Source organism: Electrophorus electricus, chromosome 1 (assembly GCF_013358815.1).
Source record: "Electrophorus electricus isolate fEleEle1 chromosome 1, fEleEle1.pri, whole genome shotgun sequence".
NCBI classification, from domain to species: Eukaryota; Metazoa; Chordata; class Actinopteri; order Gymnotiformes; family Gymnotidae; genus Electrophorus; species Electrophorus electricus.
The window spans coordinates 24963632-24984663 of record NC_049535.1 but is presented as its reverse complement, the minus strand read 5'-3'; the positions used below and the strand labels follow the sequence as shown (position 1 = coordinate 24984663).

Here is a 21032-nt window from a genome sequence, read left to right as displayed (position 1 = left end):
AGAAATGACAAGCAGGTTGCCTCTCAAGGCACACAGGTCTGAGCATCAGTCCAAACCTTATCCGTCCCAAAGGTTCAAACACTCGCTCACTAAGTGGGCAATAAAAGCCTAAGACATGCTAGGGTAAGAGAATAGAGAACTAGGAGTAAGGGGGAGATGAGCAGAGCGAGGGGGGGGGGCAAAACTATTGGAAAGCAGGAAAATAGAAAAGCAAACAACACAATTTTGAAATATTCTATTTTTTCATTAAAATGAATTTTGCATTTAAATTCACAGCTGTACCTGGAGCCTTATACTGTGTGACAGCTCTTATAGATCTTTACTGTTTTATAGGCTGTTCTTTTTAAACCATGAGCAAATAAAATATATATGTAAAAATCTTGGAGGTTCACTATAGCACAAAAGAGGTTCAAAAACAAAAAAGAGGTTCGTAGCAAGCACGGTTTCAGTTCCATTTTCCATTTTCATTTCATTTTAATTCCCCACAGGGGAAAGTTTTCATTGACACAACCTTGAGAGGCAAATTGAGCTCTGGGGCTTTGTTCGAATTGCAGAGCAAAATGACAACAAGAGCAGATCCGCTCAGGGGACAAGGGAGGTATATCAGCCACGTGGCCGTTGTGTAGCCCCCGACTCTCAGGGCGTCCCTGGTGCTCTCAGAGTCAGGCTCACTCCCTGTCACATGCACCTCCCAAGGGTACAGCAGACAGTTGCAGAAGGGTCAACCCGCTGTGGGCCTGTTGTCAGGGGTACTGTTTTGAGTGAACTTTTTTCCTTCGCCACTATGCCCTAATAGTGTCTTTTTACCTTAAGAAATGCTTAGTTCAGAAACAGGAGCAAGGATGGGCCAAGTGTGCAGTACTACAGGTGACTGCAGAGATCACTGTGGTGTAAAAGGAAAGCTACTGTTTGTAAAAGGATCTTGTATGCTTCTTTACAGCTGCACAAGAAAAACACGACACAGCTGATTTGTAAGATGCAGATTTTCAATGAGAGATCTATGAGGTTACAGTGCAAGTACTGAAACCATTAAAACAATTTTTCTCCTCTTGAGGGTCAGAACACAACTCTAAGGAAAGGACTTACCTGACTCAGTTTCCATTGAAAATGTCCATATACTGAGCTTGACTCAAATCATTTCTCAATTCAAACCTCAAAAGCAACCAAAAAACCTTTTTACATATCAACATTATTCCATAGCAGCAGTGCTGTATGTCATTGGCAGTTCCAGAGATTAAACTTCAACCTTTAGCTGTCCTAGAAAATGGGTTGAGCCTAAATGTCTGCTCAGCTTTGAGTGCATCCTGCCAAGATGCATATTCCATCTGAGCATGTGAAATTCAAACAAACAATACTGCAACTGTTTTCTCCTAGGTCCTGAACGTGGTGTGTGCAGCTTCCACTCTCCTGCCAACTTTGCAGTCCTACACTCTCCATCTCCCGCATCTGCAAATGAAAAGAGTGCATGGGCGCAACACTTCAGCCCTGCTCCCCGCCTGCCCCTCCACCCTTCCTCTCAACGACCACAATCACCGCACAATGGAGGACCCTGGCCTTGTCCTTTCCACAGCGCACACGGGGGTTGATGGCAAGAGTTTCTCAGTGTCGACTCCACTCTACAGTCCTCCATGAAAAACGATTCAAACCGATCGCAATCAATGGCCACAGGCCAGTCGTCACAGCTCTATGATACGCGTCCCCTCGTCCTTGCACTCATTTGGCAAATTGAATGGGAGGAGACCAGGACATGGGGGGGAAAAAAGGCTAAAACAAAAAAATGCATAACAAAGGCTGTGGACATTGAACACTCCCACACATTACCTCTGTGGAGGACTGCAGCTCAAAGAAGCCATTACTGACCACAGACAAACTTCATCTCAATGACTACAGTAACATCTGGCTTCAGTGCAGTTTCACTGTGCAACTGTGTGGAGAGAGGATGACTATTTGCATACCATATGTGAAGGAAGAGGGCCACAAACCCCACTTTGTCCGACATCCAATTCGCTAGGAGAAAACAAGTGACTTTCATTTGAAGCAGATTCCCCGGATCCGTGGCCGCCTAAATGTCAAGGCTAGTGTACAAACCTCCAATACTGAAAGCGCACTGGCACAGGTGGTCCATCCACCGGTCATGCCAGCTGGCGATGCCAGTAGCTGGCACGCACTTCTCCACCCAAGCACCCTACCCGGACCTCTTAGGAGGTGACCTGTCCACATGACCGCCTCAATTAAGTAAGATTTCACACTTTGTAAATTAACATGAGCTCTGACAGAGCAACTGAGCATGGGAGAGAAAAGTAAATAGAAGGGCATAAATGGGGTCTGAGGGAAAAACTGGGGGAATTTGACCAAGAAGAAGAAAGGTAGGGAGGAAAGAATGAAAGAAAATATGACGATGATAAAAGAAAGGATGTGTGTATAAAGTTTAATCCCTCCAGGCCTCTACTCGTCAGACCAGGCAGAAAGACTTTCTACCACATGTCAGGAGAAAAACCTTTAAGGCAGCTATGCTTAGTGTCACAGTAGAGAGCATGGTTGGAACAAGAAACAGAATTTAAATGTCTCGAATGGTAGTAAAAAGAGCAAATCCATTGGCATCCATCTCTTCCTAACTCTTGTCTTCAGTAAATGCCTCAGGTGGCGGTTTGGCCTATGATTAGAATGAAAGTAGCTGAGTTTCTTAAATCCATGATCTGCAGGTTCACATTTCTGAACAGTACTGATATGAGACATAGATATGACACATTAACTTTAGCGCTGTCTGCGGTTAAAACCTTAGCACACAACAAAATCAGACCTAAAAGGGTTCCTTTACCAAATCAGACACCTTGCATTGCATTTCACTCTTCTATAGAACTGCATCATGTTTAGAAATCCACCATTAAATTTAGCAATAAAAAAAGTTGGGTTTTTTTAGACTGTTCATTTAGAGCGGTTTTTCAACAATCAACTATATTGACATCCTTAATGCTTAGTCTGTACTAGCCTGCAGTATAGCTGAACAGCTAACTTACCATTTTAAAAAAAGAAGCAGTCATTAGTATGTTATCCCCTCAGGCACCAATGTGTGAATGTCTCACTCTATGGTTTTTAGATATACACTGTGTGCAAAGTATTAGGCAAGAGAGTATTTTACCACAATCATTTTTATGCATATTTTCCAACTCCAAGCTGTATAAACTTGAATGCTTATTGGATTTAAGCATATCACGCGATGCGCATTTGTGTAATGAGGGAAGGTGAGGACTAAGCAAGTTTCAAGTTTGGTTTATTTGTCACATACACAGTCATACACAGTACAACCCGCAGTGAAATGGTTGAGTGCGCTCTGTCCAAACTGAGAAAAAAAGAAAACAGGGGTGCATAGAGAAATATATATTCTATATATGTACAAAAATATATTAACAATGTATGTACAATATATGTATATTATGTTTATATACACAATGTACAATGTATATGGTTGTGTATGTATATGTACACAATGTACAGAATGTACTGATCTATTTGTAAAACGACATTTACAGTTTTTACGTTACATGGTGGAATAGAATATCTATATATATACAGTTATGTTACATGGTGGTGGTGGTCCCCACAGTTTATTAGTTTCCCTAATTCAGGGCCCGAATGGCCTGTGGGAAGAAGCTCTTCTTTAGTCTCCCTGTCTTGCTCTTCAGGGAGCGAAAGCGCCTCCCTGACCTCAACTGAAAGAAGAGCCTATTGTTGGGATGGGTGGGGTCCTTCACAATCCTCCTGGCGTTGGTCTGGCACCGCTTGTAGTAGATGGTCTGCAGGTCAGGAAGTTCCGTGTGAGTGATGCGCTCTGCTGAACGCACTACACTTTGGAGTGCTTGTCTGTCCTGCTTGGTGCTATTCCCAAACCAGACTGTGATGTTCCTCGTGAGGATGCTCTCGATAGTGCAGGTGTAGAAGTTCCGCAGTACCTTGGAGGGCAGTCTGAAGTCTCTTAGGCGTCTGAGGTGGTAAAGACGCTGACGAGCCTTCTTTGCCAGGGAGATGGTATGGAGGGACCAGGACAGGTCCTGCGAGATGTGAACACCAAGGTACCTGAAACTATCTACTCTCTCCACCGTGGTTCCACTGATCCTCACAGGTTGGTAGTGCCGCTTCTGCTTCTTGCTGCAATCCACGATCAGCTCCTTTGTCTTACTGACGTTTAGGAGGAGATTATTTTCCTGGCACCAGTTTTCCAGGTGTTTAATCTCCTCCAGGTAGGCCCTCTCGTCGTTGTCCGAGATCAGGCCCATGACAACGGTGTCGTCAGCAAACTTGACAATGATGGTGGAGCTGGAAGTGGCTGTGCAGTCGTAGGTGTACAGTGAGTAGAGCAGGGGGCTTAGGACACAACCCTGAGCAGCTCCAGTGCTGAGGGTGAGGGTGGATGAGGCACAGTTGCCCACCCGTACCGATTGTGGTCTGTCTGTTAGGAAGGTGGTGATTCAGTCGCACAGGAATGTATGCAGTCCTAGATCCTCCCTATATCAAGGTGCACATAAGTATTAGGCAGCTTCTTTTCCTCAGACAAAATGGGCCAAAAAATATATTTAGCTGACTCTGAAAAGACAAAAATTGTAAAAGGTCTTTCAGAGGGATGCAGCACTTTTAAAATTGCTAAAATATTAGGGCATGATCACAGAACCATCAAACATTATGTTGCAAATAGTCAACAGGGTCGCAAGAAACGTGTTGAGAAAACGGGTTGAAGATTGGCTCAAAATCCCATACCTACTGCCAGTTTTTTAAAAAGACACTTTCTTCAAGCAGCGGTATAGGGAAAAAGTCTGCATCTTTCAAGAAGACCATGATTTTTATGCAGGACAATGCTCCATCGCATGCATTGAAGTGCTCCATTGCATGGCCCCCTTCCTCACCTGACCTAAACACTATTGAGAACTTGTAGACCCTTCTTCAACAGGAGATATATATGGTAAAGGAAAATAGTACAGCTCTCTCAACAGTGTCTGGGAGGCTGTGGTTGCTGCTGCACAAAAAGTTGATCAACAGATTAAGAAACTGACAGGATTCCATGAATGGTAGGCTTATGACTTCTTTTCAAGAACAGAGTGGCTATATTGCACACAGATTTTTTTTGTTTTGTTTTCTTGAAATGTTTATTTGTAAATTGAGTTGTTCGTTTATTATTCTCTCTAACAGCTTCCGTTTTTCATTTAGTTGCATAATAATTCTACACACTAATAGTTTCCCAATAATTAGGCACACACAGATATTCTCCTAAGAAATATTTCAGGTTTGAGGTATATTAACATTTTGGATTAACCAAGAGCACTGTACTTGTTCACTAATAAAATGAATCCTCAAAAATACAACTTACCTAATAACGGTGCACACAGTGCAAGTTATCCCACTACTCTGCTTGCAATTTAACTTTTAAATTTTACAAGACAGAAATTAAATCCACTGCAATTCCTATATTAAGGGTATACAGCTGATTTGCGTAGACACAGAAACCTTCTCCCTTACAGTTTCCAACCCTCCTCCGCCTGCACTCAGTCCCACAAGTGTAAATGAATTGTGTTTAGGTGCCCTGCACCTCCCCTGAGGCAAGTCACTGTGGAACAATAAATAGCAAGCAGCAAGGAAACGTGAAGAGCCACATCCAGGCACAGAGCTCCATGGTTACTGCTCCTTACCCTTACTGTCTCCACATGAACCTGGGGCAGCGGGTGGGGGCGTTAGGAAGAATGGGAGAAGGTGTTGGCCGCACACACACCCACACCCACTCTCTGCATCCCTACATACATAAAGATTCCAGGGAGTAACTGCAGTTTAATGTAGTATAAGATATAAAGGTAGTCAAATGCAGTGTGCTGCAGTGAAGTACACAAGGTTTGCAAAGAAACAGGACATTTCCAGAGGTCTGTGCCAAGTCTGTGCGTGAAAAGTATTGGTCATTGTACCCAACAACTGTCATGTTATGTTATATTAACTGTCATACTGTGAACTTGCAATCAGACCATGTCAATCATGACTTTCCTTCAGACAATGACTTATTTTAGACCCTTAGGAATTTTGTCAATTCTACAAAGACTATGGCAGAATGTTTCTTTCTATAAAGTGGATCCTATTGGTATCAATTCACTATATGAGCACATATAAGAAGCAATTTTAACTAGACTACATGACATAACGCATACCTCCCACAAAGGCTCTTAACCTTACCTTCTGGAGGGAAGCTTCCTGTGACTCATACTGGTTACATACAGAATACTGATTAAATCAAATGCGTGAGTAATCCCTGAAATAGCTTCAGAGGGCTTGACTAGTATGAGATTTTCAGAATGGAAATGAAACTTTACTGATTAATATGCTGATTATTGGGCAAATGCTTTGATCTCTAAAGTTGAAATGAAAGACACTTTCTGAATCATGCTTTTACTGCAAATATTTGATAATACTCGATAAGACATTTATAGCTGCAATAAGCAATACACCATTAAATTATTAATTCCTTATAAATTTCCTGCATGAAAAAGACTTAAAAACAATGCAAAGACTGTTAGACAAAATGTGTCGTTTTTGCAGTTTGTATGTTTTGAAGTGGAATACCAGTGAAATTTTAGCAGATGTTCAGTGTCTACTTCTCCCTCTGCAAGCACCGAGCATGATATGCTAATATCACTAGATTCACCTATATGCATTTCTCAATTTATATTCTGAGTGATATTAGCAATACATCAATGACAGGTACATACATTTTGTCCAAGACCTACTTAAAAAAACCAACAAAAAAACACACAGCATAAGCATTAGCATGCATTACCTCTCCACATTTGGCATACTGGGGTCAAACTATTATACAAAAGGCACACTGAAGCCACCTTGACTTAACTAGTTTAACTTAACTGCATGTCTGGATGAAATTGGAACTGAATGCTGCTGTACCTATTAGGCCCTCATAATCCATGAAGACTTCTTGTTAATATATTCTGATAATCAGCCCCTCAAAAGAAGGCACACATGAAAATGGTGGACAGACAGGACTGATGTAGGCAACAACAGACGAAATTCAAATCATTACTGTCGATCCCTATGGGAAAACACGTGGGAAGATGGGAGACAGCAGACGCAGAGCACAACAGAAAGGCTAGGAAATGTGACCAACAGAGATGAGCCTTTGTCTGTACGATCAGAAGCAGGCAAGGGCACTGAATGGAGTAGGATTTAAGGGAGTAATGCGATAATGAAAGCGAGGATGGGCAAGAACAAAGCAGGTTCAGGATGCAATGGATTGCTGCCTCTATGGTGTGAATTCGTGGAGAAAATGAGATGCAAGAAACGATAAACACTGGAAGAGGCAGGCTGGAGGGTTGCTAGAAAGCGCCAACCTCCATGGAGGACATTAGTCACGAGAGAGTCCAAGAGAGGAAGCGAGGCATGAGAACCTGTGCCCCTTCTCTGGCCCTGTTGCCAACATGGCACTGAGCCCAACGATGTTCAGCCCGCATCGAAAGCATACAACTGTGAAAACTGACTCACCTGACCACTGATCTTATCCAAGCTCTCAAAAACGCTCCGTTTCACCCTCATTTATTATTCACGCTGCCATTTGCTCCATACTGTGCAAAGCTCTAGTGCATGGTGTGCGCTAATGAGCTCCGGGCGGCAGTGTGGGGCACAGCTGCCGTGGGGAGAGTGGGTGAGGCGCACTCAGCGGGCGGGCAGCATTTGGAGCAAGACACCACAATGAATATCATGGGTGTGACTGGAAAGAGTGAAAAGCTGAGCAAAACCAAGACCACAAAACCCAATGACTGTTCTAACATCATAAGTGCCTACTCAATGCAGGAAAAGAAGCTCAGATAGTCTAGTAGTGTAGTGGGTAGCAACGCTGAGTCTCCTGTGAATCAAAGTTCAATCCCAATCCAGGCAAGTGCTCTATACTACACTTATAAGGGTCCTTGGGCAAGACTCCCAACACTACATTTGCCAACCTCTGGAACATGACTGAAATTGTAATATGAAGTGAATAACATTGATTATCCTGTTACAGTGGCACCTGTCAAGGGAAGGGATATAAGTGAACAGTGAGTTCTTGATGTTAATGAAGCAGGAAGAATGGATGTGTAAGCCTCTAAGCAACTTGGTGACCGGTCAGTGCCCATGCTCGCCCTGTCCACTGCCAAAGCACCTAGAGTGGGTATGTGAGCATCAAAACTGCACCATAGACAATGGAAGAAGGTGGCCTGGTCTGATGAATCACATTTTATTTTACATCATGTGGACAGATGGGTGCATGTGTGCTGCATAGCTGGGGAAGAGATGGTTCCAGAAAGCACTATGTAAGAAGGCAAGCCAGCAGAGACTGTGTGATGCCCTGGGCAAATGTTCTGCTAGGAAACTTTGCGTCCTGGAAATCATTTGGATGTTACTTTGACAGATGCCACTTACCTAAACATTGTTGCAGACTTCATAGTAATGGTATTCCCTAATGGCAATGATGATGTACCTGGCCACACTGCAAAAATTGTTCAGGAATGGTTTGAGCAATATGACAATATCTCAGTCCAATTGAGCATCTGTGGGATGTGTTTAGTTAAACAAGTTTGATCCCACCTCAAAATTGCAGGACTTACAGGATCTGCTGATGTTAATGTTATGACTGATGAGCATTTAATGTTTACACACACACACACACACACACACACACACACAGACAGACCTCAATTATATTTATAAAAAGAGACAGAGGGCGAGAACACCAAAAAACTCTGTTGCCATGGTGATCTTTTCCTCTGGGGGCAGCATGGTGGGTTGGTTTATGCATCCAACTTGCCCTGACGTGGGAAATGGCAGCTGTGTGTTTGACCAAGAAGGGCATTCAAACTCTTTGCCAGCTGTGTCAACACAAAAGACCTTGTGAAAGGCCTGAAAAGAATGACTAGTTCCTATCAGGAAGTGATGCAACCACTACAGGAAGTAGGGACAAAAAAAAAAACAAAAAAAAAACAACAAAAAAAAAAACACCTAATCAGAGACCACATGTATTTTGGATGACCTACAAATACTAGTTCCATGCAGATCTAAAGCCTCTGCCTTTGGCCCCTCACAGTGACTGAATCAGTTGAGTAACTTGTTTGTGTAAAAGCATGATAAATACTTCTCGGTATGCAACATTTTTAGGTCCATACCATTTTATACTGTGACACAAGCCTTGTGAACTTCATAAACTGATTATGCAGTAGAGTGTTCGTGACATACATGTGGTAGGCTATAATCATTTCTGACATGTTTTCCTAGGGATTTCCTAAAAATACAAAGCAAAACCAGAAATAGTAATAATCAGTTTAAACAATGAAAGGACATGGTATACAGTGAAACAATTCTGCATGACAATATGCATGTATTGTGAATGTAGGCAATTTATAAATATATGGTATACTAGCTTTCGTGGTTTAACATGGAAAGTTAAGGTTAATGCTTTGGCATCCTTAAGCTTTTACAAAATGTTTAGTGCATGAGCAGCTCAGTACAATTTTTATCTATGAGCAGGGGAATTTGGGAAGTATGATTGAAGTGCTTTTTCACTGTCAATTTAATCAGTAATGTACTGAGAGCAAAAACCTCAGCCACAATATTACATTCCCTAAGAGAGCACATGGGGTGGACAACTGTGCCTTCAGAAAACCATAAGCTGAAGGACAATGAAAAGACCAGTGTCCATAAATTACCCAGAGGACAACGGTTGGGCTTTCCAGTAGGCAAAGTCTATTTACAGTTCAATGGCTCCCCAAGGATTTCCTCTCATCATAGTGAAACTCCCTTCCCAGAACACCACAACTAAGCAATGTAGCACTAGACCATGGCAGTCAGCATCAAGCTAATAAGGCAAATCAAACTATAAAAGGGCATAACCCATCTCTCAAGAGTTGCTGGCATTTATTCATTATTACAACATTAACATTTTTGGGGGATGGTGGGGTGGGTGAAGTGGGGCATAAGAGGGTAGTATTCCTTTAGAGACAAAATTCAGGCAGTGACCTCATTACATGAGCAGACCAGCTGGTCCACCTGTCCTCTGGGAAACACTGCCTCCAGTCAGCCTCATATCCATGGATGTGACCTTTAACCTTCCCATGAAAGGAGTGTTTGGTGTATAGGCTGAACCTTAGTCATTGAAAAGTGGAATTGTTTGATGCATTGGTAAATATAATGACTTAATTTAAAGAAATGTATTCACTACATTACATGTTGATGGAGAGGTTACATAATGTCATCTAGCCAGAGTTAAAAACATTCAATATTTAAAACTTTATCTGGTGCATTATCAGTACATTTTGCTTTAAGGGCAATTAGGTACATGCAGTAATCTATAAACTAGATGGCTCTGCATGTTCCCATTCAAAACATTAACGATAAAATTAAAAAAAATAAAATAAATAAAATAAAACAACAACAACAACAACAACAACAACAACAACAATAAATACCAGATAATCAATTTAACTCTCTATAATGAGAATTGTTCATTTGTGCTGCACAATGTTTTGGGTCAAGCCCAAATGATAGCATGGCCTTATTAAACAAAAATACACAGCAGCCCACCATGTGCACCTCAGTCTGAGATGAGAAGCAGAGTTTGAGCCAAATAAGGAAGTTCTGGAGACACAAGGTTTCCAAGGAAATCCACACCCCAGAATGTGCAACATCAAGTGTTTATCAGTAAAACTGCTAAAAAAATGCACATAGTTTCCAGTTATGCTTAAATTGAGAAGACAATATTGCTTTCTCTAACCAGCCATTGATTGATTAAGGATTACAATTGATGAGCCACCTGGGCAATTCTGGCAACTTTGTAGAACAAGATTTAGATATGCAATGAAATTCCTATTATTATTATTCAAAGAAATACCTTTTTTTTATTTGAATGGTTATCAAGATGGCTGTGACATTCTTTAAAACCATCACCTGTACTTAACCATCAAGGATTCATTCTGACTATCACATGGATGATCTGATACAGCCAGTTGTTTCACAAGAGTTTTGTCATAAACAGTGTATGTACCCTTCGGTTTATTTAGCACTAGTCTGAGATTTCTTAAAATCAAGTTTAAATAATTCCACAATTTATCATGACTAGTCACAGCTGAGGCACACAAAAATAGAATTATGAAAACTACTAAAATTAAAATTCTTGTACCAGGTTAACTGTACTAATATGCCAAGTAGCAACTTCTTTTGCTGATTCAAGACTCTAGATACAGTATATTAGGACATTTGTGCTGAGCTACAGGGATGTGCCACATACCCCCGATTTTGCGAAACACAGCCATGACACAGCGGTTTCCTTTAGTCTTCCCAGCAGGGACAAAATTATGTGCTAAAAACAAAGTGACTCCTGAGAATTCTACATGCAACTGCACAATACATTACAGAGCTGTGCTCACTACAGCAAGCATACATGGCTGGCACAGAGTTTGCTGTCTGTCTCTGTGTGTGTGTGTGTGTGTGTTGTGTGTGTGTGTGTGTGTGTGTGTGTGTGTGTGTGTGTGTGTGTGTGTGTGTGTGTGTGTGTGTGTGTGTGTGTGTGTGTGTGTGTGTAGGGTTCTGGACAGCCAGCTGTGGTGCAGCTGCCTCCATGCCCCAGTGCTGCTACATTGTGCTCTATTTTGAAGCTGCCAGAACAGGTTGTGAACCCTGTCAGGTGTGCAAGTTTTATCCCCACCCCACAGACCTCAGTTCATCCCTGTCCTGGTGTGTAACACTGTATAGTGTCCCCTGAGGTGATTTCAACAGCTTGTAAAAATACTCTACTGAGTCTCAAATTGTTAGACTGGCACTTCAATTAACTAAAGAAACAATGTAATCTAATAATTAAGCATGCATGCACAAACGTACAGACACACAACCTCAAAGCTGAAATGCTTTCTTGAGTGCGCTCTATAGAGGTACAAAAATGGCAGTACTGCTGGCCTCTGTACCTTTTGGATCATCCAGCTGGCTCAGAACCCCAAGAGGAGCCAAAATGAGCATGGACCGCAGCACTACAGGGAGCATCCTCTAGTCCTCCATCTTGCCTCCACACAGAGCATTGTACTGCCCACGCCAGCCAGCATGCCAGCATCCCCTCTCCTTGTGAAGGTCATGGCTAGCCATATTATTAGCCCTTGCGTTAGTTCCCCGAATCGCTCTGGTCATAAAGACGGTCGGAGCTGCGAAGATCAATGCAGAGGGCCCCAAGTGATTAATCACAGGACTGCAATGTAGTTCCTATTGATTTCAAGGCGACAAAGTCTAAAATGGGTAATGTGTCCGCCCCCCCCCAAAAAATGAATGGTACTTAAGTACTTAATGCCAACACAGTAAAATAACCTAGACAGACTGTACAAGATTGTAATAATGACTACAAGCGTACAGGAGTGGAGAACGCAAAGGATATGTGCCTGTTAATCAAATGCATGTTAATCACAACCTTTACTCATTACTTATGGACAGGCTATTATTGAAAATGAATATTACCATTTCAAGTAAAAATAAAAAAATAATTAAAAAAGAGAATGTTTGAGGATCACAAATGGATAAAATGTAAACAAATAAACAAATGTTACTGACAAGACCCAGTGATAAAAAAATATTTATCATCCATTTTACCATCTACATTTACAGACGTAACAAAAAAGGTTAACAAAAGATTTTACACAAACATTTTTGAGCATCAATATGTGGTTCTAGATGCTACTCAGCTTAGCAACAAAAGCAGGTAGTGGTCAGTGATAAGAATCTGAATCTAACTTTGGACTGCTAAATGGATTTGCTTTGGATATGAGAAAGGACATGCTTTGCTGAGAACTAAATAATTTGTATTGGGGGGAGGGTGGTGCTACTTTCTCCTGATGTGAAAACTCATTTCTCAGGTGCCAGCTTTTAGCATGCCAGGGTGCCACCAGCACAGGTAGCACAGCTAGCATTTCCTGCCCCAGGAGGCAATCGAAAAGCTCCAGTGTGCCACTTCTTAGGGCAGCATGACGTTAGAGAGACACTGGGGGCTCAGTATGACGTTAGGGAGCAAGGCAAGGAAAAGAGGGCACTTTCAAGGGAAGTAGCTAAAAATAGTTCCACTTCCTATACAGATAGACAGTGCCTGTGACTCTGCCGTAGATCACTTATTCCTGGCGGCCAACACAGGACAAACAGTGAAGAGTTCAGGAGGATTCTGATGGGAACACAACCTTTCTTAATACAATACACCCAGAATACCTCGAGAGACCTGTGCTAGCTCAAAAGGAGCTTAATAGGTTGGGCCTCCACCTGGGAGTACTGTTTTGGCCCCGCAGGTAAAGAGAGTGGGGGATGCAAAACCCTGCTTCTCAGGAAAAGCCACAGGACCAACTGGTTTTTGTTTCATTCCTGCATACCACCGCCTAATTTCGATATCGAATCCACCTGGCATGTAAATAGTCATAATCGGCGTTTGAATCATTGCCTGCTATTCATTTGTCATTTATCTAGCACTTGTATAGAATGCAAGATGTGTAGCTGGTCTTCTTCCAGATACATTAAACTGGACAAAGTCCTACACTGCAGAGATTGGCAGCTGCATGACAAGGGAGATTGAAACCTCACAATTAATGCCTGGGTGCAAATGATGGGGTCTGGCCAGCCCCTTAGCTCCAGTCTGCCGGGTTTCCACAAAAAGCTAAACTGCTTCTTTTTGTGATTTATGCAGCTATAGTAATCTGCTTGGAGTTTTTTTTTAAAGTAGCAGAGAACAACCATTGTGATGGAGGGTTCTCCCCCAGGGCCAATCAATCCATAGGAGATAAATCCTTGGTAGTGGACATCATTGGGGATGGCAAGCTCATGAGTGGGAATTACACACTTAGTGATAAGAAAAGAAAAAGAAGCCAACAAAAAATGAGGAATATAAAAAAATGGAGAAAAGGGAAAAAAAATCTATGACAGTTAATCACCATGGCACCATGGCTTTTGCAAGCATAAAGAGCCAAGCAGGCTGAGAAGAAATTCAGCCGACGTGAAGGGATAAAAGCGAAGGTTAGGTCTTGTTATGCAATGTTACTGCTGGCCCTCACAGTAACATGACTCATGAAAAGGGGGGGGGGCGACTAAGAGGAGGGATGGCACTCTAAGAGTGCAACTGCCCACGCAGATAGCAAACAGTTGGAATTAAGAAATCTTATAGCTGAGAAAGAGAGAAAGAGTGAGAGAGATTGCACGCCAGTGAGAGTGAGAAAGAGCAATAGAGAGAGTTTAGATACCAAAAAAACACAAACATACCAACCGCCACTCTGGAACAAGCATCCAGGGAACACTTTTAGGAGCCATTTTACCCTCATAAACGAGGCCATGAATGCAGAGACAGAGATGGCACCGAGGAAAATAAAACTAAAAGGACTTAAGTCCTTAACAGACTTTTGTTTTGTTTTTGTTTTTTTACTTTGGATGGATTGCACTGAAATTCTGGCAAAAAGGAATGGCACTCCAACAGACGGGCTCTCGGCTAGCGCTTCCAGTTGACCTGCTGCACCTGTTGAGGCATCTGTCAGCCATGCTGCGATGGTGCTGGGACAGTACAGAGATTTGCGCTTTGCACAGGGAGGCCAGCATAGAAAAACAAGCACTATATGCCCCCTCACAGACATTGCTAGAACCTGTGCATGTGTAGCCAACAAGAAGAATAAGGATCAAAGAGTTTCATTTTGTGCACTTTAGGTGAAAATCACCACAGGAACTCTCAATATTTTCAAATCCACATTTCAGTGGCAGGTGTGTAATTACAACTGAGCACCACTGAATTTTCTTTTGTTTTATAGACATTTAATTTGAAGCGAGGTGGCCTAACATGCAATCTTGGTTATAAAAAATCTTATAGTACCGCATTGAGTCTCTAGTGGCAGCACCAAAGAAGTACTGTTAAGAAGATTTTCTGTCAATATACAGCATATCCTCAAGCTCACATACTTAGTATATATTAATGCTATCAAAGACAAAACCAGATTTTTTTTTTAATTCAGTGAAATTCACTGTGAAATAATATACTCTTCATTTAACCAATGACAAACTAATCATAATATTAAATTCATAGCAATATGGTAATTTGAGCAATGATGTACCGATATTTACACATAATGGGTGATGAATCTATATACAAGAACAATAAATTTAGTCCAACTTTTAAAAAACAGCCATCTGGAATGTGAAACATATTATTCTTAATGTGTACTTCATGCATACAGTTTTTAAAATTTCTAATCAAGTACAGCATTATCTGATAACTAAAAAAAAACACTCTTCCTTTTATAGGATTCAATGCTATTTAAATGCTTAAAATGGCTTAATGGCCAAATTCTTATCATTAGTAGAAAAAGAAAAATTCTATATTTTTTGCATTCTTCCATTTTATAAATAGAGAAATGAGTCAACACAATTCTCATTTTAACCTCAAAAAAGGAATTGTTTGTCTGATAATATCTGCCAGCTACCAATTACCCCAGATTCATTTTAGCTTGTAAGTAAAAAAAGGAAAATGGAATACAACGGGCCTTTTAAATTGGAATAAAACCAATCAGGGTCAGTCGAGAAGACAGTAAATCAGGGCAATATCTGGGACTGTACTGCAATAGTTATTCGATAAGAGAGAATGGGCAGAGTAAGAAAGCAGTAGAGCGAGCCAGTCTGCAGTTTGTCATATATCCACACTCAAAACAGAACCTCTAGAACAGTCAGCCTCCTTTGCTTGACAAGACACTTTACTCCTCATGTGCGAGGTTCTGGAAGAGCTCAATTTTCCCTCCTGTTCAGCAGTGTAAGAGTGTGTGCAGCAATTACAACACCATGGAGCAGACAGTGAAATGAAGCTTTCTCCTGGAATAGGTGAAGCGTGTTAACAGGATGGTACAAAAGCCTCATAAAGCACAAGGTTTTATATGGTGCACCTAATTTAAATGAAACACTGAAGGCAGAGGGAGAAAGCTGAGGTGAAATGATGAGATGAGGTGAACTAAGATTCTTCCAAATTTAATTTTTAGCCTAAGAAAGGGCTGGAAAAGCAGGTTGCCACCCTATAACTGGCAGTATTCTCAGGAAGTGTTCATTATCATAGATTTAAGTGCCATTATGGTGTAATAAAAGCATTCAGGCACAACCTTACACACCGACCCACAATGCATCTGACCTGATCCTTGAAGCTAATGAACCAGTTCTTGACACCCATGTACAGTATTTTATATTCAGTGCATAAATATGTAGTAGAGGTAGAGTGCAGTGTAAACAATTAAAAGCAACATTGCAGTGAAATGTGAGGGACAACCTTGTTGAAAAGGAAAATGTATAATATTTTACATCTCCTACCTTTCAACTGATCTGCCACTACACTCTGGCCAATCCTCTCAGTGATTCTTCCATCCTCCCGTACATAACGGTCATCCAGGAAGTTTGCGGTGGCTTCAGACAGGTGGACCTTCCCAGCAACCCCCAGCTGTTCCATGAGATTGGCGAGGTTAACATCATTGGACCAGACGTCAAACTTGAAACGCTTCATTCCCAGGATGCCGCAAAGCACAGTACCCGTGTGGATGCCAACACGCATGTTCACCATCTCATTCTTGTTCTGGCAGAACTGCTCGATGGCCTGAATCATGCCCAAGCCCATCTCCACACAACAGTAGGCATGGTCAGGTCGTGGCTCGGGGCAACCAGCCACGCAGTAGTAACAGTCTCCCAATGTACTTATCTTCTCACAGCAAGTCAACTCGCAAAGGCGGTCAAAGCGGCCGAACAGGTCATTCAGAAGGCCCACCAGGGCATGGGCGGACTTATTGGCGCTCATCTTGGTAAAGCCCACTATGTCAGCAAATAGGATGCTGACCGGCTCCATGCGTTTCATGTTGAAAGGTCGGAAAATGATCTGGCCACGGGGGATGGAGGTCTTTTTGCGCTTGGTATTCTTAGGGCTGGATGCCGAGATCAGGGCAGCGCCAGTGGAGTAGCGCTTCACCGAGTTCTCGTTGTCCTCGTCACCCTGCCTCATGAGCTCGTTCGCCACCCTCCGTGGCATCACAGAGTGGATCATGCGCTCCTTGAGGGCCTTCTCCACTTCCAGGTCCTTTCCATGCATGATGGCCTGGCCCACCTTTAGGAAGGTGCTGCGTGAGCGCACTTCAGACATGACAAAGAGGTGGATGCCGATGACATGTGCACAAATGTGTAGCAAAGCTTTAGCGGGGGCCAGCCAAGGAAGGATTTCCCAGGCAGTTGTTGCCTTCTGCTCAGGGGGATGACTCCAATTACCTGCCTGGATTAAGTGCATCCAACCAAGTGCCTCAAACAGCACAGAGTACAGTAAGCCCAGCAGCACTGAGGCATAGAGGCGAACATGAAGGACACTATAGAGCAACATGAGCACTTCCATGCCAAGGGAGAAGGTGCCCACTGGAGACAAGCATGTGGCCTGAGAGCCTACATGGTTGACAGAGTCCAAAATGAAGTTCCTGCTCTCTAGGGCACCCATGTCTTCTCCTCCATCCCATAATGCAGGTGGTTCTTGTGAGTCTGTGAAACCTGAGTTCTGGATTTGGAGGGCCAGTGTAAGAGTAAAAGTTATTAAGATAAGCAGGAGGGAGGCCTGGTCATAGCAGTGAGCATAGTGTCGGGTGAAAGTGAAGAGGAAGAGCAGGAAACAGAAGAGCAGGAAGCCAGTGGTGGGCACCAGGAAGGTGAGGGTGTCACATCGATCAGTGCTTGCACTAAAGTATGCCCCCCAGAGGAGACTTGACACAGCCAGGTAGAGGAGCACACCGCGGAAGCGCCTCTGCGTCTGGGGGAAGCAGCGCTCGCGACACGCCTCCTCCAGAATATTGGAGTCAAACTTGGGGTTCCAGAACTTCCCAGCTGACCTCTCGAACAGCTGGGGCATCTTTCTCAGAGTTCGCAAGCTTCTGACAGCCGGCCTGCGGATGCCATATTCCCCTGAACTGCAGCTGGAGGAAATGCTGTACTTGCAGTGCTTGGAGCCTCCTATGAGACTGCACATGGCACTAGAGCCCAGACCACCAGAGCTGTGCTGCTGTTTGAGCTGTTTAACGCTGCTGATTCGCACAGACACAGCACCGTCCCCACTGGAGTCGCAGCTCACCTCACTGTTGTGTAATAGCTGCTGGTGTTGTGGAGAAGCCATGGTGATGGTTGTAGTTATTTAGTATTACCTAGTAGTCCAGTTCAGTAGCCAGTTGAACAGACAAATAAAATGATGAAAAGTTACTTAAAATGTGTATTAAAGCAAATAAGGGCAAAACTCCCGACGTTTTGTTTGTGGATAATTTACTTATGTAGCCATTCCCAGCATTTTCAGAAGTACGTGATGTCACCTGATGACGTCAATAAACGCATACCACTACTCCCCCCCCCCCCCCCCTGTTTTGACGCACTCGGGTCAATGAGGGTTATGCGAAGTAGATCCAACTCAAGTTCTTGTTATCTTAATTTTTTTTTAATCTCTTTGGAATACAAATTTCGTTGCATATAAGATTCAGCATTTTATAATCTGAACTTAAATGTGGCGTAAAGTCATGTTTTGACTCCCTAATGACGGTCACAAATCTAAAATAATTTTCTCCTCTGCCCTAGTCTTAACGATTCATAAAACATTTCTTCTAAATACGAACAAAAATGTTTTAAAGTACAACCTTTCTTTCGTTTCTGAAGCTCGGAGATTTTAAGACTTGGCTGTATCCGTTCACTTAAACGTTTAGGACAGTTCCCCTATCCTTTAGGCAGCATAAAGCAACAAAGTAACAAATGAAAGAACAAACCTACACCAAATGTCGAAAATAAACCTTTGCAATCATTGTGCAACTAGTAGCCTAGAAAATTAATACTCCATCGAAACTTCCACATTGTCAAACAACAGAGTTTCCTATAAGCTTCCCGTAGATTATCCAACGAAAACGAATGCGTTGCTTTCGGTGCACGGATGCTTTTGATTCCGTAGTAGTTTAGACTCGCTATTACAGCGATAATGAAAGAGAGAGAAGGTAAGCACGGTATTTGTGAAGCCCGTTATGTTGATCCGTCATATACTGAAAGGGCCTGTTCGGAAAATATTTCCCTTGAAGAGAACCCCGTCCTTTCCTGAGTTCATTTATATCACAGTATAAGTAGCCACATTTGCAATATGCGCGTTAATTTAAACAACGATAACAACAACAACAACAACAACAACAACAACAAAATGTTATTAATAATCTGACGTTCTTGTGAGATTGTCAGATCCAGAAAGAAAGTAACGACGTAAATGCCAAACGTCTTTGGTGCACAAACTTCCACGGCAAAGTTCTAAGCAGTCTACTCCCCAGAATACTCTTACTTTTCAGACAGTACTGTCTTTTCCTTTATACTGATTTCCCGAAATGTGCACCTGTTACTATATTACCTGGTTATCAGTTACTGCGGCGTTCACATAGGCTACGAGTCCAAGTTGGTCAGGACACTTTTTACATTCTTAAGTTTTCCCACGCCGCTCTTCTCCACGTTAGGCTGCAGACAGCAGATTGCAAATGTGTGGAAAGAAAAATACTTAATGAAAGGTGTTCCTCTCCTCTGCGAGCTCCACTAAAAAAAGTGTCTCCTTGGTGTTGCTCCTCCTTGGTCAGTAGATTCATTTGCAGTGGGTTGCGGTGCGTTTTTTCGTCTGTTACTAATTGTTGTCCAAGTCCACGGATTTTCACACTGGATCACGGCTGTGGACTCCTGGATCCTGATAAACGTATTTATCTTGTCATATGAGATAACATTCTTTATAGCATGGCGAACAAATCCTGCAAGCAGTCACAGAGCGATATCCCCAGGAACATTTAATAACGTTGCTACTGCAGACGTCCTTCCCGACGCGGGGTTCCAGACATTCGACGAGCTGCCTGTGTATATGTCGAGAACCCAAGCAAGCAACGACGATATTATAAAGTAGAGGTGGGGTACGGTTGTGCGTGCACGTTCCTGACAGAAAAACGGAAAGGTTACGAGCACGCATTCATAAGGCAGCTGGTTCTTTCCATTTTCCCCTTAAACCGCAATGAGCGCGTCCGAGCGCGACCCCTCCCATTATGGAGAATTTACAAGTCCTACTTTACGATCGTTATCGTCATGCAGTCAATGGGGTGGGTGCCCCAGATTCGCACTGATGAATGTTCACGGCATTTCTTGAGCAGGGAAGAATAGACTGTAAATCTAACATCTGTGTTGACCAAATACAGGTAGGCACAGCACAATGAGAATCTGTCTCTACTGCCTAAGAATATTCGCACGTGCAATAAATAAATGTGTCATTGGCTATACAGTAGCTCACAATACATATTAAGCAGTGTGCACTGCAAGGAATCCCCTTATTTGGGATGTATAGGTTCTATATTTTTCATATTCCTTTTCAAATAATTTAATTTGACAGATTACAAAGCATATTGAGCCATATCCAAGCAAGGTATTATAATACATGTACTGCAACACTTAAAAAAAATCCATTTCACATTGCTGTTTAGCAGTTACAGTCAATAGAAAATCAATTATGCCAAAATTCCATTAAAACACATTTTATACCAGTGGAACCTTCTCTGCTCTGTACTTCTAATTCTGCTGGATACTGGCTGTTGTGAAATATAATTTTGTCATATATAACAGACTCTTTTTAGTTGTTGAATGAGGGTATGGATCATAATATGAAGAGAAAATCACAGAAGATGAATATACATATTAGTAAATGCTATGGTTACATATGAATCTATGAGAGGGTCAAGGTGTCTTAAGTTATCCCTTTTTAAATAGTAAAATTCTGGTGTACTATAGTACTACAGACCTCCCCTGATGTGGAGGTTAAAGTGGTCAGAGTCTCTCAGCATGGCTTGTGAGATCAAAGGCATGCAACCACAGAGAGCCTGGTTCTGTGACGGAAGGTCTGAGCACTGCGTGAGCTTTCTTTACTCCCCATGTTCAGACTCCTCCCACCAGGATGGCCTGCTCACATTCTGCTGTGTTAACAA

General features: G+C 42.4%; 1 protein-coding gene across 1 annotated transcript in view; it reads right to left on the bottom strand.

Moving 5' to 3' along the window:
* The window catches only part of LOC113576829 (adenylate cyclase type 9-like), a 38079-nt gene extending 18026 nt beyond the window's left edge, over nt 1-20053 (bottom strand). The window contains exon 1 of the mRNA XM_027009150.2: nt 16354-20053. Coding sequence (XP_026864951.2) covers nt 16354-18178 — 1825 coding nt within the window. The 5' untranslated portion in view covers nt 18179-20053. The remainder of the gene's footprint in view (nt 1-16353) is intronic.
* Nucleotides 20054-21032: the final 979 nt, after the last annotated feature.